The sequence below is a fragment of the Mauremys mutica genome, chromosome 18, assembly GCF_020497125.1.
Source record: "Mauremys mutica isolate MM-2020 ecotype Southern chromosome 18, ASM2049712v1, whole genome shotgun sequence".
Taxonomy (NCBI): Eukaryota; Metazoa; Chordata; order Testudines; family Geoemydidae; genus Mauremys; species Mauremys mutica.
In genome coordinates, this window is record NC_059089.1 from 15455443 (window position 1) to 15482508 (window position 27066).

Below are 27066 nucleotides of genomic sequence, written 5' to 3' on the forward strand. Positions count from 1 at the left end.
TGCTTTCATATTCAACATTCTTCCAGAGAAGGTATATGTAAATTGCTTTCATTATTGCATGGCAGAAGTTAGCTGAAATTCAGTCTACAATAGATTTGGCTAAATACACAAAAGAATAGTGGGCAGAATAACATTCAAAATACAAGGCCAAAAACTGGCTCCCAGAACACAAAAAATTGCTATAATTGTGCATTATTAGTTTTCATAGAATCACAGAACTGGAAGGAACCTTGAGAGGTCATCTTGTCCAGTCCCCTGGCAGGGGACTTGTGGCAGGACTAATTATCTAGACCACTCCTGACAGGTGTTTGTCTAATCTGCTCTTAAAAGTCTCCAATGATGGAGATTCCACAACCACCCTAGGCAATTTATTCCAGTGCTTAACCACCCTGACAGTTAGGAAGTTTTTCCTAATCTCCAACCTAAAACCTCCCTTGCTGCAATTTAAGCCGATTGCTTCTTGTCCTATCCTCAGAGGTTAAGAAAAACAATTTTCCTTCCTCCTCCTTGTAATAACCTTTTATATACTTGAAAACTGGATCCATGCCCCCTCTCAGTCTTCTCTTTTCCAGACTTAAACAAACCCATTTTTTTCAGTCTTCTTTCATAGGTCATATTTTCTAGACCTTTAATCATTTTTCTATGGACTCTCTCCAATTTGTCCATATCCTTCTTGAAATGTGGCACCCAGAACTAGACCCATACTCCGATTGAGGCATAATCGGCATGGAGCAGAAGAATTACTTCTCATGTCTTGCTTACAACACTCCTACTAACACATCCCAGAATGATGTTCGCTTATTTTGCAACAGCGTTACACTGTTGACTCATTTTTAGCTTGTGGTCCACTATGACCACCAGATCCCAGTACTCCTTCCTAAGCAGTCATTTCTCATTTTGTCTGCGTGCAACTGATTGTTCCTTCCTAAGTGGAGTATTTTGCATTTGTCCTTATTGAATTTCATCCTATTTACTTCAGACCATTTCTCCAGTTTGTCCAGATCATTTTGAATTTTAATCCTAAACTCCAAAGTACTTGCAACCTCTCCCTGCTCGATATCGTCCACAAACTTTATAAGTGTACTCTGTATGCCATTATCAAAATCATTGATGAAGATATTGAACAGAACCGGACCCAGAACTGATCCCTGTGGGACCCCACTGGTTATGCCCTTCCAGCATGACTGTGAGCCACTGATAACTACTCTTTGGAAACGGTTTCCCGACTAGTTTTGCACCCACCACTCCATCTAGGTTGCATTTCCCTAGTTTAATTTATGAGAAGCTCATTTAAGACAGTATCAAAATCGTTACTAACATCAAGATATACCACGTCTACTGCTTTCCCTCATCCACAAGGCTTGTTACCCTGTTAAAGAAAGCTATCAGGTTGGTTTGACATGATTTGTTTGGGAGAAATCCATGCTGACTGTTACTTATCTTATTATCTTCTAGATGTTTGCAAATTGATTGCTTAATTGTTTGCCCCATTATCTTTCAGGGTACAGAAGTTAAGCTGACTGATCTGTAATTTCCTGGGTTGTCTCTATTTCCCTTTTTATAGATGCGCACTATAGTTGCCCTTTTCCAGTCTTCTGGAATCTCTCCCGTCTTCCATGACTTCTCAAAGATAATCATCTATGTTACTTCAAAATATATATTTCAGGCTGTATTTTCTCCCAAACACACAGCCACCACACCATAAAGCAAAACATGCTGAATTACTATCCCCGCTCAATACAATTCAGCAATACCTGATGGTAATGCTTTTTTAAAAAACATATATGTATAAGGAATCTGCAATGCGTAACTGGACTACAGCTGGAAAGTCTGGTGGGAGACTTTCATGTGATATCCCTAAAACAAAGCACTAAGTGAACGACCATCATCTTCTCGGATGAGTAGTACACGAAGTTCAGGAACAGATTCTGAAAGCTGCTAAATGTCTTGCAGGATCAGGACTTTAACAACAACAGAAACTTAATATGTTGGTATCTTGGACTAACATCAGTTTCTGTAGCAATAGCTTGAATTTATAAAGTTTGTTGGTTTTTTAAAGGGACATTCAAAAAATCATATGTTGCAAATATAAAGATTTATTTGCCTCTGTTACTAACATCTATTAAAAGTGAATAGGACTTTCATGTTTACTTTTCACTATTTATGCTCTTTGTTAACTTTTGACATTTCTACCAGCTGGGTAATTAATTCAGTTTCACTTTGTAATCAGTTTCACTTCCAGCTTTTCAGGGCTGCAATATCTGGATTGCAAATGCTGTGAGAATGATTAATGGTTTGGAAAAATACGCGGTTATCACAGGAACATTACAGAAATGTTTCTTTTGGTCTTCAGTGCTGCAAGAACAAGTTAAGTCCCTGCAAATAAGATTTTTATCTTTAAAACTGAATTTTGCAGTCTCCTAAAATTAACATTAACGTGTTCTTGACCCCTTCCTTTTCACCATCACATGTTAGCTGCCCTTACCTCCACTAACTCCCAGGCCAATGCGAGGTTCATCTCTGGTGACATCTGTCAGCCTGGAAATACTGACGCTAGGAGTGAGACAGTGATGGAAAGTTTAGAAACCCCACAAAAAGTCCCTCCTCCGTAAATATTTCCAGCATCAGTCCCCCACACAGTACGTGACAGATACCGAAAGGGAGGCGAAGGATCCAGGTAGCAGCCTAGCACCCCTTCCCCAATATCAGACCCGACAAGATAGGAAGAACCAAGCAGCCTCCCCCAGTGTCGAACCCATGGGACGGAGGAATATAAACAGCATCCCTGCCCCAGGGTGAGACCCAAGCAACAGCAACCTCGCACTTGGGGGATGAGGGGCTTCAATGGCGAGCACCCGCGCCCCCGTATCAGAGCCAGCCCAGGGAAGGGGGGGGGGGGGTAAATCCCGAGCTCCCCTACCCCACATGCCAGACCCGAGGGGGGTTAATCCCGAGCGCCCCTGCCTACCCCGGGAGATGGGGGCGTGAATCCCGAGCGGCCCTGCCCACGCCAGACCCGGGGTGGCCCCCACCACCCCCACACCAAACGGTCCCAGGCTGCCTGTCCCGCTCCGCTCCTACCTGCCGCCAAACTCCACGGGCAGGGTGGGATCCTCCCCCGGCAGCGAGTCCATGGCGGCGCCGAGCCCTGCAGGGACCCTCCAGCAGCGGCGACTCCGGTTGTTATTGTCCGAGTTTGGCGGCTTCGTTGGAATTCAAACGGCCACGGCCGCAGCCGCTTCCGCCATCTTGTATACCCGACTGTGAAGCCGCTGAGGCCGATCTGGAAGGGTAGGGGCGGCGGGCACGATAGAAATCTATGGGGGAGCCGCCATCTTTGCTGAGGGCACAGGCTGGATTTGTGTGGTCAAACGCCATCTTGGCTGAGGGCAGACATTGCGGTGACCACGGGCACCCGCGTTCAGGACTAAGAACAAAGGAGGTAGTGAATGGTGGCAGTTGCCATCTTGAGTAAGGGCAAAAGAAGGGGCCCTATGAGCAGCCGCCACACTTAACAGAAGAGCGAGGGAGAGTGTGACCAGGCGCCATCTTTAGTCAGGGCAGGAAGGTGCGCATGGGAGGCGCCATCTTTAGCCAGGGCACAGTTGGAGTAGGAGGCACAGTATAGGGTGGAAATGGTTAGGGTCACACACTGTACAGCCCTCTAGACTCACTAAGATACTACAGCCACCCCTGGGGTGGAGCCCCAAGGAGCATGCAGGGCTTTGCACCACAGGGGAGAGAGGGCTACCTCCACCCTGACAGAGCAGGCCCTGGAGTTGGTAATGGCCCACGTGAAGCACAGGACCTAGGGCCTGCTTCTCAGAGCTGTTGAGCCCCCTCAACTCTTGAAAAAAGGGAAGGGGACACGGTGACCAGACAGCAAATGTGAAAAATCAGGACACGGGTTGGGGGGTAATAGGAGCCTATATAAGAAAAAGACCCGGAAAATCAGGACATCTGGTCACCCTAGAAGGGGAGTATCTCTGAAAGTGAGGCCCTCACTGTCTCATCCATCCCCCCCAAATAGGGTTACCAACTTTCTGATTGCAGAAAAATCAAGACCCTTGCCCCGCCCCCTGCCCTGCCTCTTCTCTGAGGCCCCACCGCTGCTCACTTCATTCCCCCTCCCTCCATCACTTGCTAGCCCCCATCTTTGCTCACTCACACACTCATTCTCACCGGATTCGGGCAGAAGGTTGGAGTTCGAGTGGGGTGAAGGCTCCTGTTGAGGGTATGGGCTCTGGGCTGGGGCTGGAGATTTGGGGTGCAGGAGGGTCAGGGCCAAGGGATTCAGAGTGTGGGAGGGGGCTTGGGCTGGGGCAGGAGGTTGGGAGCAGGGGGTGAGGGCTCTGGCTGGGAGTGTGGGCTCATAGGGAACAAGGGAGGAGGGGTTTGAGGTACAGGAGGGGACTCAGGGCTGGGCCAGGTGGGTGAGGGCTCTGGCTGGGAGTGTGGGCTCTGGGATGGGGAGTTTAGGGTACAGGTGAGGGCTGGGGCAGAGGACTGGGGTGCAAGGGGTGAGGGCTCCAGATGGGGGTACAGGCTCTGGCGTGCAGCCAGGGATGAGGGGTTCAGGGTGTGGGAGGCGCTCCAGGCTGAGACTGAGGGAGTGTTGGAGGGGATGCGGGCTCTGGGATGGAGTTTGGGTGCAGAAGGGGGCTCAGGGATGGGGCAGAGGCAAGGGGTTGGAGTGTGGGAGGGGGTGCGGGCTCCGGTTGGGTATGTGGGCTCTGGGGTGGGGCCGGGGCTGAGGGTTTGGGGGTGTAAGAGGGGGCTCAGGGGTGGGGCAGAGGGTTGGGGTGCGGGAGGGGATTCGGGGTGCGGGCTCCAGGCAGCACTTACCCTGAGCGGCTCCCCAGAAGTGGCAACATGCTATTTCATCTCTGGGAATGGATTTAGAAAAACTTGAAACTATTATACCCAGTTAAAATAAAAGTGTGTAGTACCAGACACTCAAGTACTGCAATGCAAGGTCGTTATCTCTAGCTTGCTTCTTGCTTGCTTATATATACACACCTGCCCCTGGAAATTTCCACTGCTTGCATCCGAAGAAGTGGGTATTCACCCACGAAAGCTCATGCTGCAAAACGTCTGTTAGTCTATAAGGTGCGACAGGATTCTTTGCTGCTTCTACAGAACCAGACTAACACGGCTACCCCTCTGATACTTATGCAGGTGCTATAGCTATAGCTAGAGAGATTCATAAATTCATCAGGCCTAAATGGAACAGTGTGATCTAGTCTGATCTTCTATATAACACAGGCCATAGGACTTCCCTGAATTAAATCCTGTTCGAAATTAGTGCATATCTTTTAGAAAATCAATCAATCTTGATTTTAAAATAGCCAGCGATGGAGAATCCACCACACCACCGAGTAAATTGTTACAATGGCTAATTACTCTCAATGTTTTCAGCCACCTGTTATACCTTTGTCTGCTAGGTTGAAGAACATGTTATCAAAATGTTGTTTGCCATATAGGTATTTATAAACTGTGACCAAGCTACCCCTTAACCTTCTCTTTGTTAAATTATATAGATTATGCTCCTTGCGTCTGTCACTATAAGGTGTTTCCCAATCCTTTAATCATTCTCGTGGCTCTTCTCTGATGGATAGACAGGTACTTTGTGTAACATACCTAATAAAAAAGTAAGTATAAGTCATACAGCTATAGTTCCATCTAAAAGATCTGGGGCTATCATATGCAGGATATGGTGGGCTAATTATCAGTATGGCAAAAATCATGTGACCGTATGTAGTTACTAAAATCCCAGGATGGAATTACAGTAATAATTTCAAAGCTTTTTGTTATTTTAATAGCTGTCTATAGTATAATATATGGATCTAAACCCAAGAGTTCTACTTTCATAATAATTCAGCCTGAATATACTTAAAACATAAAACATAAGAACGGCCATACTGAGTCAGACCAAAGGTCCATCTAGCCCAGTATCCTGTCTACCAACAGTGGCCAATGCCAGGTGCCCCAGAGGGAGTGGACCTAACAGGCAATGATCAAGTGATCTCTCTCCTGCCATCCATCTCCATCCTCTGACAAACAGAGGCTAGGGACACCATACCTTACCCATCCTGGCTAATAGCCATTATTGGACTTAACCACCATGAATTTATCCAGTTCTCTTTTAAACGCTGTTATAGTCCTAGCCTTCACAACCTCCTCAGCTAAGGAGTTCCACAAGTTGACTGTGCGCTGCGTGAAGAACTTCCTTGTATTTATTTTAAACCTGCTGCCTATTAATTTCATTTGGTGACCCCTAATTCTTGTATTATGGGAATAAGTAAATAACTTATCCACTTTCTCCACATCACTCATGATTTTATATACCTCTATCATATCCCCCCTTAGTCTCCTCTTTTCCAAGCTGAAGAGTCCTAGCTTCTTTAATCTCTCCTCATATGGGACCTGTTCCAAACCCCTAATCATTTTAGTTGCCCTTTTCTGAACCTTTTCTAGTGCCAGTATATCTTTTTTGAGATAATAACTTGAAAATAATTGTTCTAAAATTGATTTGCTTGCCCAGTGAAGAGAAAGGATAGTCAGAAAGTACTGCAGAAGAGCTGGTATTTTGCCAAAAATAATTTGCTTAACTATACATTGCATCTTTAGCATGTGTTTTGTAGCCGTAGGGGTGTTATCTTTTCTCATTGGGTGTGTGCAATTTCTGTTAGTGCTACTTTCATGCATCAAGGTAGATACTTGAATACAATTAGCAGTCTTGTGGCATCTTATAGACTAACAGACGTTTTGGAGCATGAGCTTTCATGGGTGAATATCCACTTCGTTGGATGCATGTAGTAGTGGGTATTCACCCATGAAAGCTCATGCTCCAAAACGTCTGTTAGTCTATAAAGTGCCACAAGACTCTTTGCTGCTTTTACAGATCCAGACTAACACGGCTACCCCTCTGATACTTGAATACAATTGAAAGGTATAAGAGTCAATTTTCAAGATTATCTACTCCAGAAACATGCATGGTATATTTCTTCAAAATGGATTATTTTACCTTTAAAAAAAATAAAATGAAGGTGACCACTTCATACGGAATTCTGTATTTCAACATTATTTTTACATTTCATCATAGAAGCAAATTTGTATTTATTTAAATGTATATGTAAAATATCTCAAATTTGTTTTTATTTTAACTACATATAATATTTCCAATTTAGTTAGTGTGGCATACCCCTGTGCTAACTTGATCAATTTCTTCCTTTGGTAAGCACAGCAGCATGCTGCCTATGCATTAGAAGGTTAAACTGTCACACATACACACAAATTGTACAGTAACAGAAATGAATTCACACCCCAAAGTCACTTATATGGTCCCCATCGCCATAGTATGTGAGTGCCTCACAATCATTAATTAATTAATGTATTTATCCTCACAACACCTGTGAGGTAGAGAGGTGCTATTATCCTAGAGATGTTTAATGTTACGTAGGAAGCCAAAGGCAGAGCTGGGAATTGAATGTAAATCTCCCAAGTCCCAGACTAGCACTTTTACCCCTGGACCATCCTTTCTGTCTTCTTTGTCCTATCTTTATTCTAAGCGGCATATACATTAGTTGCTTTTTATATTTTGTTACTGAAGCTTTCCAACAATTGCAGGGCTGTATTCCCTATTATAGCATCTGATCTTGCAAACATTTATACTTTCCTTGCATAAGTATGTCCCCTGAAGTCAGTAGAATTATTGAGGGCTATGAGGGATATGTGGTGCAGGAAGGGCCTGTGTGTGTTTGGGGTTATTGTGTCTGGGTTGTGTGGATTTGAAAGGGTGGCAGTTGGGCCCATGGGTGGGCAGTTGGTCCAAGTAATCTACCAGCTGTGCAGTCTCCCTCATGCAATCAAGGAAACTGTTGCATGCAAATAAACTGTAGAGTAAGGGTAGTGATTGGTTGAGTTATCTCTGATATCACAAGGGCCTTGGGCTCTTGGCAGGGCATAGATACATGCCTTACTGTAGGTATATGCCATATGGACATAATTCATAAAATCAAAATGTCTGAGAATTTAAAAATGGGATGGTAACAGACCGCAAACCCCACTAATGATTCACCCTTGTCATATTCTGAATTAAAAGAACCCTCAGCCATGCTTGCAGCTGCTTCCATCGCTTCTTACTGACTCAGACATTTTAGGCTTCAGAGTGACATACTGAGTGACATTCCTGGATTATGTAGAGATGTTTGTATATTTTAAAAGATCTTTAAAACTTTCTGGCGGGATTTAAACATTCATCTGCCCTATTTGTAACATACAAACATTCACCTGCCATATTTGTAAGGTAGGACTAGGCTAGTGCATGAGTCAGACAGTGAAACTGTTAAACACGAAACTGACTATTCTACTTCCCTTGTCCACATTTTTTTTGGGCGGGAAAAGGGAAGACCCCAGCATCAAAACAAAAAGGTAAATACTTACAGTTTAATGCTCTGCAGTATTACAGGTAATACTAGGAAGTAACACCTGGGTGAGAGATGCTTGCCTAATTCACGTCTGCTGGATCAAACCCGTGTTTACTTTATTAGATTCTTTTTTTTAATTTGGACTGTTGGATTTCACTTATTCACCCTAACCAGCTGGGCTAGATCAATGGGATTCTTAACTCTCCAAGACATAGGAGTAGTGGGGCGGGGTTAGGGGTTGATTGACGGTAGGGCACTTATACTACTCATAGGCTTGGAATTGGGACAAGCAAGTGAGCATGGACTACAGTCAGGGGCGGCTCTAGAAATTACGCCGCCCTTCCCCGGTCCTGCGGCCGGGGCAGAAGTGTCTGCAGCAGGTGCGCTGGTCCCGCGGCTCCAGTGGAGCATCCACAGGCATGCCTGCGGGAGCTCCATCCGAGCCGCGGGACCAGCGCACCCGCCGCAATCATGCCTGCGGGAGCTCAAGCGGAGCCGCGGGAAGAGGGGACCCGCCGCAGTCATGCCTGCGGCAGGTCCGCTCATCCCGGGGCTCCGGTGGACCTCCCGCAGGCATGACTGCGGAAGGTCTGCCGGAGCCAAATGCCGCCCTGCCCCGACAATGCCGCCCCACGCACCTGCTTGGCGCGCTGGGGTCTGGAGCCGGCGCTGACTACAGTACTTTCACCATCATCATTCTGGATTGCCAGTCTTCTCCATGTACATACAACTACTTTCTCTTCCAAGACAAACTGAAAGCCACATAAAAGCCTGTAAAAAAATCCCCCAACTTGCTAACAGGTGTTGTGCTGTGGGGCTTCCCAACCACAGGTACGTATACCTCCACTGCTGCTGTAGGCTTCCCCTCCCTACCTGTCCTAACCTTAGTGCATTGCTGTTGCCCACTTCTCATTCAGTTGTACATGTGCAGACACAAAACAGAGCTGGGGTTACAGTGCACAGAACTGATTGGGAAGTGTCAGGCAATGGCTGGCAGAGCTGAAGACTCTCTCTCTTAACTGGGTGCAATAGAAAATCTTTGGTGCTATGCAGTTGGGATCTGATCCGGTGAAGTACTGAGGGCTTTGAACTCCTGTTGACTTTGATGTGAGTGTGGTATGCTCCTTACCTTGTAGCAGTGGGTCCTATGCTGTGATGCTTTCAATCACTGGTGGTCTGAAGTCAGTTTCAAAAGCAAGTCTGCCATATGGCAGCAGGACCTAATCAGGCCAGGCTGGTTCAAAATTTCTTACGTAACATTAGGATGGATATTAGAGAGTTCTTCTTGAAATGTGTGACAGTCTGTTTACTTGGTACAAGAAATTAGCCAATTATTGATGTTAAATGAAGAACTATATATATTATTGGCTAATTATTTAACATTGTTAATGTTAATCTGATTAGCAGAAGGCAAGTCATTAACTGCTAGGGTGACCAGATGTCCCAATTTTATAGAGACAGTCCCAATTTTGGGGTCTTTCTTATATAGGCTCCTATTACCGCCCCACCCCATGTCCCGATTTTTCACACTTGCTGTCTGGTCACCCTATTAACTGCTTATATATCTGTATGAATGACATATTGCATTATATCAATGACAAACAACAACAAAAGTGGCAAAGAGTTCTGTGGCACCTTATAGACTAACAAACATATTGGAGCATGAGCTTTCGTGGGTGAATACCCACTTCGTCAGATGTATTCACCCACAAAAGCGCATGCTCCAATACGTTTGTTAGTCTATAAAGTGCCACAGAACTCTTTGTCACTTTTACAGATCCAGACTAACACGGTGACCCCTCTGATATTTAATCAACAACAAATCTCTAGGCAATGCAATTACCTTTTAAGTGACACAGGCCAGTGCAGCGTATGTCCTGCAAAAGAGACACCCATATGTTTCTTCAGACACATGCTGTGTAGCCCCATTTGGCTTGCAAAGGGATAACGCTTTCTGATCAAACAAAAAAGATAAAAACAATCAAATGGACCATTAACTGGAGTTATGGGCAATTTCCATGGGGTTACTGCAATATCTATTTTACCAAATCTGCGGCAGCATCATAAAAGTTGTGAAGGAAAAATATGTATCGTTTTGAAGCAGTTAATGACTTGCCTTCTGCTAATCAGATTAACATTGCTTAGCCTTATCTTAATTAGCAGTATGTTTGAGGAGATTATAGTAAATCCTCATACCAAGTGTAGTAAGATGAGGCCCTGAAACATAAAATCTTGTATCAAAGGCCCAGTCTGATGCCTGAAGCCTGAACCAAAGCACTTCCAGGCATTGCTAAGCAAAAGCTAGGCTGTGAGCCAGAGGCAGGCCCCACTCACAGAAGTTGGCAAGAAAAGGGCTGCTAGAAGCAGATGCATCCACACATATGTGCTAATAAGAGGGACTTGTGCCAGGATAGCATCAGAACACTCCACAGAGATAACAAGGAACAGGCAGGTGCATCTTAAAGACAGGACCAAAAAGACAGTATGATGGACAGATCTGTTTGAAACAACATGATCAAAGGAGGAGACAACACCCTAATGAGTCAAGGGGCTGTACCTCAATACGTCAGGAGGGATGAGTAATCTGTCCTGGAACTGTATAAAAATAGGTCCCGGAGTGCACATCTTTGTCTGGCCTAGGGGGCAGTGGAAAGTCCTGCCACTGACTGAGCCGGTCCATTGCCAGGGGGCAGAAATTCGTAGTGTCTTGTAGAGTCTAAGGGAAACTATTACTGTGCTTCGTTTGACAATAAACCTGGCTTGGGTTCCTCGTACCTTCCTAGAGTCTGTGGTCTTTGGGGGTTCTCTTGGGGTTTGCTGTGTCAACGATCTGCGCAGAACCGGGGCAGCACACAGAGGGAACACGCACGCAGCCGACTGTTATCATCGAACAAGAGCAGAGCACCACACTGGTAGCTACTGACAACACCAAGACATCATCCATCCTACTCTGGCTGAGCTCTTTGCCATTTCAGAAATGAAGTGCAAAATGAAGGAGAGCAATGGAGACCTCGTCACTGAACATGTGATTATGTGGATCCACAGGCCAAAGGCTCAGAGGGAAGAGTGCAAAAGGTGCACACCTCACTACAGCCCAAGGGTTGTTGTATCAGTGGCAGAATAATTGTGCTCATGCTTAGCCTCTTTACCTGAGCTTTCCTCAGAGGAACAGGATTTGCTGTAGCGTTCTCAAGACACTCCATAATGAGCCTGATAGTCTCATTAATAGCCTGATCTTGCTCCCATTCAAGTCAAAAGCAAAATTCCCATTATTTACAGGATAAAACCCATTCACTGGTGTAATCAGGAGTAAATTAAACCAATAAAAGTGTAGAGAATAAGAAACTCAAGCCCTTCATTTTTAAAGCCCCAGTTCAGTAAAGCACTTAACACATGCACACATTCTGAATTCCCATTAAGTTATCCCCATTTCTTAAGTGCTTTGCTGAATCAGGGACAGAGAGTGTCACAAATAACATTCAGTGGCAACAGCAGTCTTACCATTTGGTATTTACTTCTCCATTGTGAGTGGGAGTTAACTTCCTAACAATGACAAGTGAGAAAGAACTGTAAAGGTTCCAGAGGCAAAGCGATAAACATCTTTTTTGCGGCTATAAAACAGCCTTTTATAAATCATCAACTCCTCAGATGCAGATTTCAGAGATATCTGGTCCACACAGAGTTCCTTTGAAGATCCCAGTGTAGATGTGGATAACACCCATGATACTATGGTCTTCTCTAATTTAATTTTTACATGGTTGCATACTTTTATGCAAAAATAAATCTGTATCAGTATTACATCCCTACAGTGAGCAGAGACTCATTGACTGACAAGCTATTGAGCTGAAAAATTAGTATGTTAACAAGAATATAAATAAGAATAAATAGTCAAAAGATTTCACGGGAATTAAAAAAAACAAAAAACCCACTGATAATATGACAGAGTATGAATTGTGTTAGTAAATGTTTGGTGTTAAAAAACACTTCAAGCATAATTTTGATCTCACTTATATAGAGCAGGAATAACTTCATTGTCATGAATTGAGTTACTGGTACGAGGTCACATTCAAGCCCTTAGGACTCAATACAACTCCCCACTGACTTCATATGGGACTTGGTAGCAGCCCTTAGACTATATTTAAAAACAAAACAAAAGCAAAACCCCAGCTGGCTTAGATACAAATTATATACATTTTTATTCATTTTAAATAACATTCTTCTGTATAAATTCTGACATATTCAAACCATACACAGCTTTTTTAGAAATGCATTTGTAAGCTTAGTATATGCTTAGGAGACACCTTATTTGGATGTGTTGCAAGCCTGCTGGATTTTAGCTGGGAGCAAGTGTAATTTGAATGTTTTAGACCCACCTTTTATTTTAATTGGAGACATAAATAGAGTTTCTTGGAAGCTAATTTTAAAACTTCACTTTAAAGAGAAATTTTGTTGATGCTTCAATCTTAGGTCCTCATTTTAGAAGAGACTGTACTGACTGTCTGCCACCATACTGGATTGCTTATATTGCATTTAACATTTGGGATAAAGATACTGTACATCAGAGGTCAACTGCCCCAGAATGCCATTACAATGGTGAAGAGGCTCCATCTTGCCTCATAAATTATTTCTGAGGGTCTAAGTTTATTTTGCCTGGACCAAGGGCGTGACTATTTCAATATATGACACCTCATGATAACTCCCCAGGCCTAAAACTTCATGCAGTTACTTCTAGCTATGATGATTCATGAGATACAAGACCTTAAATTCACATTAGCCCCATTATATTTTTGTATGTCTGCCACATCCTGTATTCAAAGAATAGCATCCTACCTTGTGATCCAGCCAGGGTGCCCCTGTGCATATTATAAAATTACTGTTTTTCCCTTCATCCATACCATCAGAGGAGTCTTTTTGTTCTCAGGTACTTGACTATGGGATTTCAGTTGCCTCATCCAGACCAGCAGGGGCACGTGCCAAAATGGTGCTCACTTCCCATGACATGAGCATAAGATCATTACCATTAGGAACAGCAGCCATTGATCTTTCACAATCGTATTTCTCTGGACTGCCATGTCCTCCTATTACTCCATCTTCACCATTCACACATAGCTACTGCATCATACCACCCACTGTCTCACCCAAAATGAATGATGTTGTCCTGCAGGACTGCATACTATTCAGTTAGTTGCTAGCAGGTGGAACAATGGTAATCACCAAAGGTGTGGGTATCTGTAGTAGGAAGGTCTGATGACCAGCTGGCCTAGTGGTCAGCTCATGGCCATATGGTTTCTGTTAGTCTAGTCATCCCAGAGGGGTCTGAGCTGCAGCCTCAATCACCTACCCCTCATGCTCTAACTGCTCCATCACCATTCAGTCACTACAAAGGGGACAAGGCAGAGGGACCCAGGCTCACCAAATCCAGCAGGGCCCAAACCAGGGCCCTTGGAGTTTATCAACATGTCCTGTCAAGTTACTGAGCTACCCCAAATTACATTTCCCCCAGGTCATTTCCCACCAGTCTAAAGCTCTTCAGTTTGGGGCATGGTCACTGCCTTAGTAGACTCTCCTCAGTCTCTTAGGGCTTTCAACTCCCAAAGATCAAGTAGGAGGCCCTCCAAGTCCCTACTGCTAGAGCAGCTTTCACAAAGCTGTTACCACTCCTGGCAGAGCATCAGCCTCACTTCCTGGTTACTACATGCAGCCCATACCCCCTGGCCTACCAGTCTCCTTTTAAACTCTTTCTCCACTGAGAACATGCCCTGCACCTGTTGAGGGGTGGGGCCTCCCAAGTCCAGTATCGCTCTATTGCCGGTCCTGGTTCAGCGTGATGCCTGTAAATGCCATCACAGTATCAATACTGATACTGCAGCCATCTGTGCCCAGTACCCTAGATGCCCCATCCCTAAACTTGGTAATTAGCCTCTCCACTGGCTCTAGCGCACTGGTGCTGTCCTCTTCCTACTTATCCGTGCATGTTCCAAGCTGCTGTGGAGCAGACTCGGCCTCCCGGAAGCTCTGTGGCAAGTTATAAAATGAACAAAACGACAGGAGGCCTTTGGCAAGCTGAGGCAGCTGCCAGTGGATGTTTCAGGCAGTGCGCTATGTCAGGGTACACTCTAAGCTGATCAAGAGATACAACTAGCTCATTTTCTTCCTCCCTTTGTAAAGATGCTCAGGTATGTGGTTAAGAGAGGGGATACAAGCAGGCTCCACTCCCAGAGATCATAGAACTAGGCTGAACCTCAAGCAGGGGAGTTTCTCTTTACTCTTTCTTTAATTATGTTTTGATTTCTTATTCAGTTATTTATCTCAGCCAAAAGACGTGACTGACTGCAACTATTTTTGTTTCTTCTGCTGAGTCATTTCACCCACCCGTAGGCATCCTCCCTAGTGCCTCACTTCTGTGATGTTTCCAGTCTCTGCTAGGCTGAGGTTAGTTCCAAAACAAAGCCTGCTGTATGACAGATAGAGTATCCCTCCACAGTCTCAGCAAGGTCAGTCTAGTTTTGAAAAGTTTTATCCAAGTAGGGTCCAAAGGAAAGATTCAATTGACTTCCAGAGGCTTTGGATCAGACCCCCAGGATTCTATGAGATGTTTTCTCAAAATTTGTGAGATCATTTGCCATCAGAAAGGATTCCCAAATCCTACTGCCCTCTCACTATTACAAAGTGTAGAGGGAACTGACCTCCTCACTCCATCAAACATGGGCTGGGATATAGTGCCTTCATATTCATTTCTCTTGTTTTGCTTATAAAGCAGAAAAGGGCCAGAACCAGAACTCCAGATCCAGACACCCCCCATTGTTAATGGTGGGATAGGAGGGGTCAGTATCTGAACTCAGAAGCAAACTCTGCAGCTGGCCACTGTCTCTATAATGGGAGAGAACCAAAAACCAGGATCTGAAATCCAAATGAGACATGTCCCATCCCTGTTATAAAGTAGCCTGCAGGCTTTCCAAGGTTTCAGGAAGGAAAATTCAGTAACTGTTCTCTTCTTTGCAAACTCTCCTCACGCTCCCCCAAAAGACTTTGGACAGGCCACAGTGCTCACTCTTTCTTTGCCTGTCAGCATTATTGCTCTATGAACTATTTCCAGAATCTAAAATCGCCTATGAAAAGTTACTTGTTTTCACTGTGTAAAGATCAGGCAAGTAGATATTACAAAAGGACACTGCCAAGTAATTACATACAGCTTTTAGTCATTTCTCTCCATTGTCATTAATCCACTCTTCAAAAGCTGTATGTGCAATCCTTTGTCTTTCCCCCCCTTTTATTTTATCACTTAAAACATCTCTGAATGACTTGAATCTACCTTCTTATAAACTTAGGACCTGATCCCAAGCCCACAGCAGAGAATGGCAGACTTTTCACTGACTTCAGCGGGCTTTGGATCCGGCTTATCCACGGTCTCTCACACCCTGCTATCACTATTTTCCTTGCCCTCCATCTCAAATTCCCTTTGTTGCGTTTACTTGTGCCACATCTTAAATTAGACTAATATCTTTGGGGGCAGGGATTGTAACTTATTGTGTGTACGTTCAGTACTGAGCACAATGCATCCTCCATCCTGACTGAGGTCCATAGGCACTAGTGGAATAAAACAGAATAAATAAATTAAATAAATAAACAAACACTATTCTCCTTTTCCACTCTGTTTCTGATGATGCATGAGCCAGCGATAGCTCAACTTGGTTAACTACCTTGTTTATCAGCAACATTGTTTTTAAATGTTTGCAAAGCATCACCATCCATGCATTACAGCTGTATAAGTGGTGTCAGGGCAGGTTAAGAAAAGGGTTTGATTTGGGACATTAATTGTATTGATTTTCATAGGACGGTAACAGTTTGCCAAGCTCAGGAAAAAAATCAAAATCAAACGAATGATCTCATTCAAACTCCATTAAAGTGAATGGGAGGCTTTCCATTAATGGGAGTTGGATTGGGCCCAAAAACAGCCTGTGAGTACAGTGAAAAGAATAAGGGAGAGAGATTGGATGTGGCTTTTGAAAAGGACCATGTGCCAAGCTGGTGCTTGTGATGCACTCTGAAGAAAGGTAGGGTGGAGCTGAGGTGCTCCATGGCATTATTTTTACACTGCACAAATGCACCCAGAATGCTTCAGGGGTCACTGAAAGCAGCAAAGTGTCCAGTGTGCCTTACACCTGCTGGCAAAAGGTTCAGCATGTGCTCCCCCATTTTCTGCTGCCAGCTGTTAACAGGACAGGAGAGGGGGTCTATCCAGGGGTCATGGCATGCTGTTAGGTGTTCTGACCGGCTGCTCACAGGCCGTTATGGTCAGCATTCTTCCTTGGTGGTGCATGGATGTACGTTCATCATCCACATTACACCTATGCATAAGAGCCTGTATTCAGGCCTATATCTGAGAGTCACCTGGGGAAACAAGACAGCATCCTGCTTCCATGTGGCTATCTCCATTCTGCTGAGCCAGAAAAGCTCTGTCAGCTGTTAACTGTGCTCTCTCTTCTAACAGCTAGTCTGCCTCTGCACAAGAACAGTAGGACTTTGCATAACCAATGGACCTTTGTGTGTTTCTTGGCAACTGAGGCTCCTGACTCTCCCCAGCATAGAACAGCTTAAAGCTACAAGAACTTCTAGGCATAAATTACTTGACAGTGTCTATATAATCTGCTTTTTTTTAAACTAGAATTTTGCAATGAAGAACCTGATCTGTAAACTCTTAGGTGACGTCCTGGTTCCATTGAAGTCAATGGGAGTGTTGCCATTATCTTCAAGTGGGGAAAGGCAAAGCTCAGCACCTCTGACAATCCTTGATCACACCGAGCAGTCTTTATTCACACGAGCAGTCTTGTGGACTTCAAAGGAATTATGCATGTGAATAACAACAGCGCATGTTCATCATGGTTTTCAGGATCAGGCCATAAATAATTATGTATTTGTAACAACATGTTTCCATTTTGTGCTGGCATTTCACAGCAAATTACCAAATGTTACACCTGATCTCTGGAAATTGACTAGTCTCTATTCATGATACTATGGGCCATACCTTTAAAGGAGTCGGGGAGTTTGAACCGTTACAGATAACGAGTAGGAAACAGACAACTTTAAAAAAATTTCAGTGATATCAGAAGAAGAACTTTAAATGATGGGTGTTTGCCAGAGGCCCAGCTCCAGCAATATTGCCATCTGATTTACACAATTTTAAACAATCCCCATATTTTTTTTTTTACAATGCCACTAACCGCTGTACAGATAAAATCTAGATGATAAAATATGACTCATGATTTTTTTTTACAAATAGTTATAAATACAATGGAGAGAAGATATATTACATTCTATGTACAGAACACACCATTTCTATCAGGGTAGGATATTAAGCCTAGCTTTTATTTGTACACGTGACCCTGAGATGTCTTGTCGTCTTCCCTTGTACAGTATGTATACAAGTTCATTAACTCCTTCTACTGAAAATGGATTTCTGTGTTTTAATAGTATCATCACTTTGTATGAGAACTCAGAAAGGGAAAACAGTGATCTTTCTCCCCCCACCCCCAGACATTTTCCTGATTGACTGTTTCTGCTCTCCAAATTGTTGGAGAACTGAACATGGTGACTTTAGTGTGTGTAACATTTACTCATTTAGAAGTCTCTTAGCAGTACAGTGAAATGAACATGATTTCCCTTTTTATATATAAAACCACAAATTCGTACCAGGAAAGAAAACGAAGTCTTTACAAACGTCTATTTTCAAAAGTCGGCTGTTAATTAAACAGGCTGCTTTTCAAAATATAGGCTACTGGTGTAGGCCTTAGCTTGGCTGGAAGTCAAAGTAGCTTTTGATTAATCAGGGGGCACTGGTTACTACCCCCCCCACCATCTTTTCATATAAAAATATACTTTAAGATCAGCATAATTTTATGGAAAGTCCTTAGCAATGAATTCTATGGATCGTCATGGAAAACAATACACTGAATGCATTTCATAATTTTACCTGAAATTCATATGCACTACACTCCTTTCCCGCTCAACAGCAAGCTATGCCGTGCCCGATGTAAAAGAATATGTGGGTAGCAAATTCCTTTGCTTGGAGCCTTGGTACAGATTTTGATACCCCTTCAACAAGGATGGTAATTTTTTAAAGCCAACTTTGGAATAGCTGGAGTGACTCTTATTTTAAGCTTTATAGTTATGCATGGGAGTTGTCAGCGTCAGCTGTCCATTTGGTGCCACTTCATTTCCGTCTTCCTCCAGTAAGCCTGAAACATCAGCATTGGGTATGCTGTCATGGTAGCTGCTAAAACTAATGTTGTCCTCCTTGAGCTCAATGGTCCAAAAAGGAGCATTAAGTTTTCTGTTTTGATATTCACGGTACATGTAGACAGCACCCACAAATCCCATCAATAGGACCACAACAATGATAATAACTGTCAAAATAATGATGTTAAATTGAGTCCAGGAGACGTCTGCCAATGCAGAGGTACTATTGTCAGAGGAGTTGATAGGAAATATAGTCTGCACAGTTGTTGGCGCTAACGTACTGTTTATCACCGTAGTTGAAAATGATGTTGGCCTGCTGATGTTGGGAGCAGCAGTTATAAACCCTCTAGGTTCAGGACCAGGAATGACTTCTACAAATAAAAATGAGATATGTAAATTAATACATACACGAACAATAAAATACATGGTGAGCCATGACTGGAGAACAGGAAATAAATGGCTCTGCCTATAGATCACTGTTAGTATGAGTGCAACAAACTAAAATTTTTAAAAGGTCAGAATTGTTCAGGTCCCATTTACACATCAAAATATTTGGCCAGATCAGCGCATTGAGGGCCGAGTTCTTTTGAAAACCTGGTCATAAGCATCACAATGGGAGCTGCTGGGTGCTGAGCACTTTTGAAAACCTCCTCGTTTGGGTGTCCAAATAGGAGCTGAGCTCTTTAGAAAAATCTGGCCCCGATTGTGGGTGCTCTGCTCTTGAAAATATGGCCCACAAGACCTTGATTACTCATGATGAATTCAAGTCACTCCAAGTGCAACTCAACTGGGAAAATGTTGGCTCCACAAAGTCAAAGGAAGTTTTCCATTCAGTGGAGCCAGGATTTCACCCATACAAAAGGTTTTCTGGAGAACTTTTACTAGTAGGGGCTGAGGAGGAGAATCACCTCTGAAAGGCTAATTTGGTACAGGCAACAGGTATTGGGGATACTCAGCCCTTCTCAGGATCAACCCCTAAGCACCAGCAGTAGGAGAGTGATTATACTTTAAAGCCCAGGGATGGACTTAGAGGTGGAAAGATCCCTAACCAGAACATGTTACAACTAGACAGAGGATTTAGAATGTTTCTGCTCCATGGACCTAGTCCTGTTCTCAGCTACATCCATCCCACTCTATCCATTTTAAATGTGATTGCCTGAGCGAAACTAAGAAGAGAATTTGGTCCTGTCTATCTTAGGTATTTTTATACCACCAATCACTGCAGTACTGAGCCACTGAATAAAGTTCTTAATAAAAAGCTATTACAAGTTACAAAACGTCAACCTCAAATAAGGTTCCCACACAAAACAATCTAGTTAGAGGACAGTTAAGGTTAAAACATTGTTGACACAACCTAATTGACTAGCCTCAAGCTTCCTTATCATATACACATTTAAATATATGCTAGCCATTAGACACGCTAGAAATGCGCAGTGAAGGTATCCACCCAGCTCCTCTCCACCATATAATAAATGACCATTGGCTCTCACCCAGACCAATTTCTACCACCACTCAACCTTAGCTTTGTCTCACTAGTGGTTTAATTAGACTGTGGTGCTGATGGCGTTGCTGTGAATGTACATGCTGTTTGGAAAATGCACGCTGTTGGATTTATAAGTACAGTACAGACCCGTTTACGCACAAATCTGCTTAACACGTGGTAGCACCATGCCTCCCAGTGCTACCTATTTAACAAGCGAGAATTGTTACCACGCAGTACAGGAACTTGATATGTAGCGCTACAGATTTGCTCACTACCTCACTGACACAGAAATCAACAGGAAGTGCGGAGTGGAAATGTGTTGTATGTCTTTACTGCTGACGGGGGGAAGGGCAGGGGGGAAGGGGCAACAACGTTAAAGCCCAAATCCCGAGTGCTTCAAGGATCCTGCTTTAGTCTGCTCTTGTGACTAAGCAAATATAAAGGATCAGTTTTCGTGAGTGGCTAGTTATTTTCGGTGCTCCAGTTTTCTCAGTATCCAACCTGAGACTCCTTAAAAGGGCCTGCTGAGCATCCACCCCATGAAAATTAGACCCCTTTTAGTTGCCTCAAGTTGGGCTGCCCAAAATTGAGGCCTCCAAATTCACTAGTCACTTCTGAAAATCTTGGCCCTAAAATCTCGAGCAACATTCAGCAAACAGGGAACAAAAATGCAGATCTTTTAAATATTAACAAAGAAAGGAAAACAGGTGTCAAGGAAACATGATAGCTGCCTCAGCTGCCCGTGAGACGGGAGGGCAGTATTTCCCCAAGTCAGTAATCAGCTATCTCATCATGTCATTAAAGTGGCAGGAGAGGTGCAGGCTGGAAAGGGTCATTCAAAAACAAAGGCATGTATGTTACTATGGAACAAGGTCAGTCAGTCCCTGACACACAAAACCAATGCATTACAACGGATGGACCAGTGTGAAATTGCTATCTGCAACCCTGCAGAGACAGCCATACATAAAGTTACAGCAGATGAATATTAAACTTTTTTACTAATCATCTCTTTTCCCCACACAGAAAACAATCTTGCAGTCTGTCCATTCAGGAATTAGTAAGAGAAGGAAGGTTATTGTAGTGCCTTTGAATTAAATCTCTTGGAACAGCAGAGATGAATTTGGTCCTGATGTGTTTTGGAATTCTGCGCTCTCCTTCCTATGTACAACCACATGTGCATGGAGCCTGCAGTCTATCTAGTGGAGTAACTTACTGACAACCACTGGGAGAAGAACTTTCTATCATTTTATTCAGGGCTATATTGTTATAAGGTCGCCTCTTCATTACCACCATGCACCTGAGAGTATTAGATGCAATGAGGATGAGGAATAAGAGGCTTCAAAGTCAGGCAATAGAGAGTTCACATCCCTGCTCGGCCACTGGATTTGTTGTGTGGCTTTGGTCAAGTTGCTAACCGCTCTGTGCCTTAGTTTCCCAGCTACAAAGCGGAGGTGATAGTTCTTGAAGCACTGTGTGTTATGATAAAAAGCCTTTATAAAGGTGCCAATCCTGTAAATCCTTGCTGACGTGAGAAGTGCTACTGAATGTAGTCAAATAACGCAACACACTGGGGGGTTAAGAGTTTGCATCCAGCTCTAGAAATCAGGATACAAACCAAATTATACATAATTTTTTGTTTCAGTTTATTTCATGATATTGCCTGCCACAGTTTTGGTGAACAGATGAATTACTGAAAACCGAGATGAATCTCCAATTCACAGATTTTAGAGCCAGAACAGATCATTAGATTATCTAATCTGACCTTCTGTATAACACAAGCAAGATGAATATATTAGTCTCTCTTTTCATACAGACATGCGCACAAACACGCATGAAAACACACACAAAAGTTCACTGCAGGAAAGGAACTTTATTAAATACTTTTCTGTGCCGAAACCTAGAAGATTCTGCCCTCCCCCAGCCTGCTGTCTCAAGCTGTAGAGAGAACTGTCTGTCAAGAACCATTTCCAGAATGCCAAAGATTAGCCGTGCGTCAGAAACATCATGCTGCTCCTTTCAACGCAGGCAATGTTCAGACAGGCTCTCGGTAAAATGAAGCTGAAAATGAAGCTTGAGAAAACATTATAATGGCTACAGGGGGAACTTTCTTCCAGCTTCCCCCTTGGATTGGCCCTTATAAAGGAATGAGTTCCCTTGTCCACCTTGGAAGATGCTAAAGCTGCTTCATCTTCGACAGCAAATCCCTCCAGGAATAAATATACCCAATATTCCTTCCCCCACCCCCAGGCAGCTTGCGTGTGTCTGATCTGGTTAGGAAACACGGACACTGATTCAAGGAGAAGCATTTACCTTTCTTGGTGCAGTTGGCTCCCTCCGGGTCTCTGACATAACCTTCCTGACACTCCTCGCAATGGAACCCGGCCGTGTTGTGGAGGCAGCCAATGCATTCCCCTGTGTCTGGCTTGCACACCTTGGGTGACTGCTCTGGGTCTACATTCCCGTTACATTTACATCTAATGCAGATGCTGTCGGAATTGTAATAGCCATTGTCACACTGGTCGCAGTTCGGGCCAGTGTATCCGGCTTTGCATCGGTCACACGTTGGAGCGTGTTGACCAGATTCTGAAAAAAAAAGAGATATCGCATATATCACTGAACGAGCCCTGTGAAAGAATGCTCCTTGTACCACCTGCATGTTTGCTCTGCATCACACTGATTTGCAGTCAGGTTCTAAAGTCAATGGGAGATCGCCCGTGTAAAAGCTGAACGCTCATGTCTTTAAAATGTAAGCGCTTTGCAGCAGGGACTTTTCTGTTCAGCCCTGTAGATCTATGCTGCCCCATAAAAATAAAAAACATGTTTAGGTTTCTAAATCTTGGTGCCCAGTCACAGAGTATAGTTAGCATATTTCCAGTCAATCTGAGATTACTACTACTTCAGGACACATCTGTCTTGAGTGATGGATTGCATGGAGCATCTGGCCCATTGGGACTACACCATGGAAGCTATGAATGGACAAGAACTTTTTAGATCATCTCATCCTGGGGAAGCGGGGCGGGGGAAATCACAAGGAGTTGAAAATTTTATTACAACCTAAAGCTAAGGTTACTCTCCCTCACACCATTTGCCTTAGAACTCAAGTATTCACCACCAACCTCTTGAAAACACACACAAATTACTAGGCCTAGCCTTGTTATCATTAATACATTTCCTTATTCTTGCTTTTATAGTAAATGTATGGGCATCACAAAAATTCAGTCTTCAAATAAGGGACCAACCACCTACTAGGTTTGGGAAAAACTACCCTAGGCCATCTCCCTACTAGTGCAGGACTGATCCCAATAGTTTGTTTTCTAGCATTTTGTCCAAAATTAATTTGAAAATCCCAAGCAACAGGGCTTCTGTCTCTTTTCTCTTGGGAGTCTCTTACATGGCCAGGGACAGCAGCTTAAATTTCCCCCCTGATTAATCTCATCTCATCACCCCTTTGCTATCTCTCTAGTAATGAGGTGGCAAGAGCTCAACGCTACACTGCAAAACTTGTAAGGCACAGACATCACAAGCCCTGCAGCCAAGCAAACAGCACAGATTATTTGTGGCAGGTCTATTTTCTGTGCACACTGGGTGAAATTTACCCCTGGTCAAAGGGCCAGCATGTTGCCTACGCGCTGCTTCAGTTCCACTTAAGCAGGAATTAAGGGTTGCATAGGCCTGTTGCTAACTTTCTGCAGAAGGATGAATTTCACCCACTGCTGATAACACAGACTAGCTCTCCACTGTATCTATGTCTTTTTGTCTGCAAAACAATAAAGACACTTAAAACTAGCAGTGGAAACCACCAGGATAACCACAGTAATACGTAATGGCTAACGCCTGCAGCAAGGGAGATTTTTCAATGGTTTCTTGCTCTCACAAGAAGCATCATAAATACTCCAAGAATACGGTCAATAAATCCTGCACTCCTAAATGTCACGTCAGTTCCAATAACATACTCCAGTTCCCATGAAATAGGGATTCAAAGGCAAAGCTTACAAACTGGCGCACTAGAATAATCAGCTCTGAGTACAATTTAGCTGTGAAATATATTGAAAGAAGTTGCTTTCACTAGCATACAAGAAGAGCCTTACTTATTTGGCAACTGCCGGTAGATGCCACTGTTGAACATGGGCAGCGGTTACATTCGTGGCTTGGGAGGATGCTTCTAAAGAAGCCCACCTTACATTTTTCACAGTGGCTTCCTTCTGTATTTCCTTGGCAGTTCAAACAGGTGCCTAAGAGAAATCAACAAAAACAACAGACGATTCATTTAGCAACAGCGGCAGCAGAACATTTTATCAAGGGTATTTTTAAATATCTACATCTATATTTGAGAGAGAGAGAGACACAGACAGACAGACAGACAGACAGACAGACAGTCGTCTGTCTGTCTGTCTGTCTGTCTGATCTATATTGCACAGCCTAAATGTTCCCAAGTAACTAGTGATTTTGGATGTCCCTTTTCTTAGGGCTAGACCTAAGACACATTCAAAGGATCTGATTTGGGGCACCTCAATACTTTCTGACCACCAGCCCCCAGTTAGGCAGTCAAAAACATAAGCACCCAAAAATCACTTGAAACTTTTGAAAATGTAGGCCTACCTATAGTAATAAATTCATGCAATTAGTAGTAGCCCCACTGATTTTTGGTGCTTTGGGAATACCTGTAACGGTCAGTATGATGAGTTAAGGCCCTGTAAGGATCACCCTGGGGATGTCGAGGACAGCTCCCTTGATTTCTGCTGTACATTTGTTCTATCACTGCAATGTCACTGTTTAAGTTAACCAAAGAATTCAGTTAAAAGTCTATGTTGCATCTGTCTTTGGCCTCTCTGCCAATCAAAATTCACTGACACCAGGCTCACTGCTAATGCCAGTAGCACTGCTCTCAAGTTTCGGAGATTGGGCATGCGATGCAGGCTGCAATGATAGGAGGACATGAGGTGGAGTAAGAACCCCCTTACACAGGTTACCCGGACCTTGGGTCTGAGTGCGTGGGGTGTGGCTCCATTCCCAATGCACTGACCAGCAGAGCTGAGCCAGGGCCATGGGGGAGCATTTGTTGCTGGTCTAACCCCCTGGAGAAAGGCTGGGGGAGCAGAGAAGGAATTGGGGGTTCCTGAGCCAAAATGACTTCTCTGGGGTGCTCCTGGAACAGCAAAGCAACACATTGCCTCTTACTAGAGGCTGTGCCTTTGTGGCATGATCTAGCCTTTTGTCAAATTCCATTTGATGTTACTGCAAACAAAGGAAGCCAATCCTGCTAGCAATATAAATGCAGCCCCCTATCGAAAACTCATCCATCAACAGGAACATCACCTGCTTCAACAAGCCTCTTACTGAGGGGTGGAGGTGACCCAGGGGAAGCTTATTTGATTAAATCCCAAGTACAAGCCTCTGAAAGGTAAAAGCAGCCTCTCCGCAAACCAGGATGGTGCAGAGCAGCGTAGTTCCAGAGTGCTCACTTGCTGTGCTAAGCTGTCAGGGTTCGGGGGGAGAATGCTAGTATCAACAGCAACCAGGCATATAAAATCCCCATCAGGTTCATGTTCAGACTAGAATTTAAACACAATATAGTTCCTTGTAACATCAATCAAGGCTGTTCAAGCATCATGCAAGTCCAGGTACATTACATTACCCTTTGTCTGTCTTTGCTGGTGCACCAGTGACCCTGGGGACTGGGAGTTTCCAAGCAAATACAATTTGTCCTGGTATTTGATCCGCCGATTAATGGGAGAATGAATAACTGGCTGGGTATTGCTTTTTGGAACCAGCTGACCATATGACGCAGGCTGGTGGTGACTAAGGATGCTTGCAGTGCTCCATAACTCAGTCTTCTAGTCAATATTTGCTTCTTGTGCAGTGGTCTGTATGACATGAGCTGGTGGTCTCCGTGGGAGAGATGTCCACACGATGGAAACCACCACCACCTAATTGCAACCTCTTTTGGCAATCTCACCATGGAGACCAAGGGTTGAATGAAACATGGAGAGTCAACTACTAGAGGGGGTCTCACCTACTCAGTTTTAAGGCACTTGAGTTAGACTCTGCTCTCGGTTATGCTGCCCTAAATCTGGAATAGCTGCACACATTTGCTGTGCAGACCTCTCCATTTCAAGACCACATCCTTTCCCATCAGCAGGAGTTCCAAGCATCTTCCTCTGCAATACTCCAACTGGCTGCGTTGCCAATGGACCGATAGGTCACTCAATTGTACAAAGCATCCTAAAGGTTTTGGACCAGGGATCACTTTCTTCTCTGTGGAAAGCATTAATATTTCAGAACAATTTCGATTCTGATTGCACCTTTCAAGCATTAACTAAGCCTGGTGGCTCCTCGGTTAGGTAGGTGTTGTTACACTTATTTTACAGATGAATACAGTCAGACACAAGAGAGGTGAAGTGGCTTATACTAGGCAGTATGTGTAAGAATAAAGCCCAGGATTCTTGATTTCCAGTCTGCCTGCTCTAACTACTTTCTCTTTAACACACTAAAACCTAATGAACCTGTATCCATACAACATACTGTGAGAAAACATCCTTTATATGAAATTCCGTCACATTATCCAACTGGGATTTGTCAAAACAATGTAGGTTTTCAAATAGCCACAAGAGGGAGCCCACAACACAGTATAAATGCAGTAGAAACATTGACATTGACAAGGAATACACACTTTTATATAAAGCTGGAAAGGTCAAACAAAGTGCAATCTCTAGTTCATATCAAGAGCTACATGCATATATTACTTGTTAGAAATCAGATCTAATTTACTACCTGTTTTTCTGCTTCAGCAATAAAAAGGAAATGCAAGTGAAGAAAGAATAGGAACTTTCTACCGTTCCATCATAGATTAAACAGTAACATGGTTAGGCTTCGATTTTGCAATTTGATCTATAAAGATGGACCTTTGACACTCATGGC

The 27066-nt window shown here is 43.7% G+C and overlaps 2 protein-coding genes across 3 annotated transcripts in view; both read right to left on the minus strand.

The window, feature by feature from the left end:
* CDK5RAP2 (CDK5 regulatory subunit associated protein 2) overlaps nt 1-3241 on the minus strand; it is a 101093-nt gene extending 97852 nt beyond the window's left edge. Inside the window, exons 1-2 of one of the 2 annotated variants that reach the window (XM_044992162.1) lie at nt 3082-3241; nt 2486-2553 (exon numbers count right to left, since the gene is read on the minus strand). In XM_044992162.1, coding sequence (XP_044848097.1) covers nt 2486-2553; nt 3082-3134 — 121 coding nt within the window. In that variant the 5' untranslated portion in view covers nt 3135-3241. The remainder of the gene's footprint in view (nt 1-2485; nt 2554-3081) is intronic. The other variant, XM_044992161.1, reaches the window with a different exon arrangement.
* Nucleotides 3242-12601: 9360 nt separating this feature from the next.
* MEGF9 (multiple EGF like domains 9) overlaps nt 12602-27066 on the minus strand; it is a 73740-nt gene continuing 59275 nt past the window's right edge. Inside the window, exons 4-6 of the mRNA XM_044992164.1 lie at nt 24237-24380; nt 22459-22731; nt 12602-19036 (exon numbers count right to left, since the gene is read on the minus strand). Of these exons, the coding sequence (XP_044848099.1) occupies nt 18582-19036; nt 22459-22731; nt 24237-24380 (872 nt within the window). The 3' untranslated portion in view covers nt 12602-18581. The remainder of the gene's footprint in view (nt 19037-22458; nt 22732-24236; nt 24381-27066) is intronic.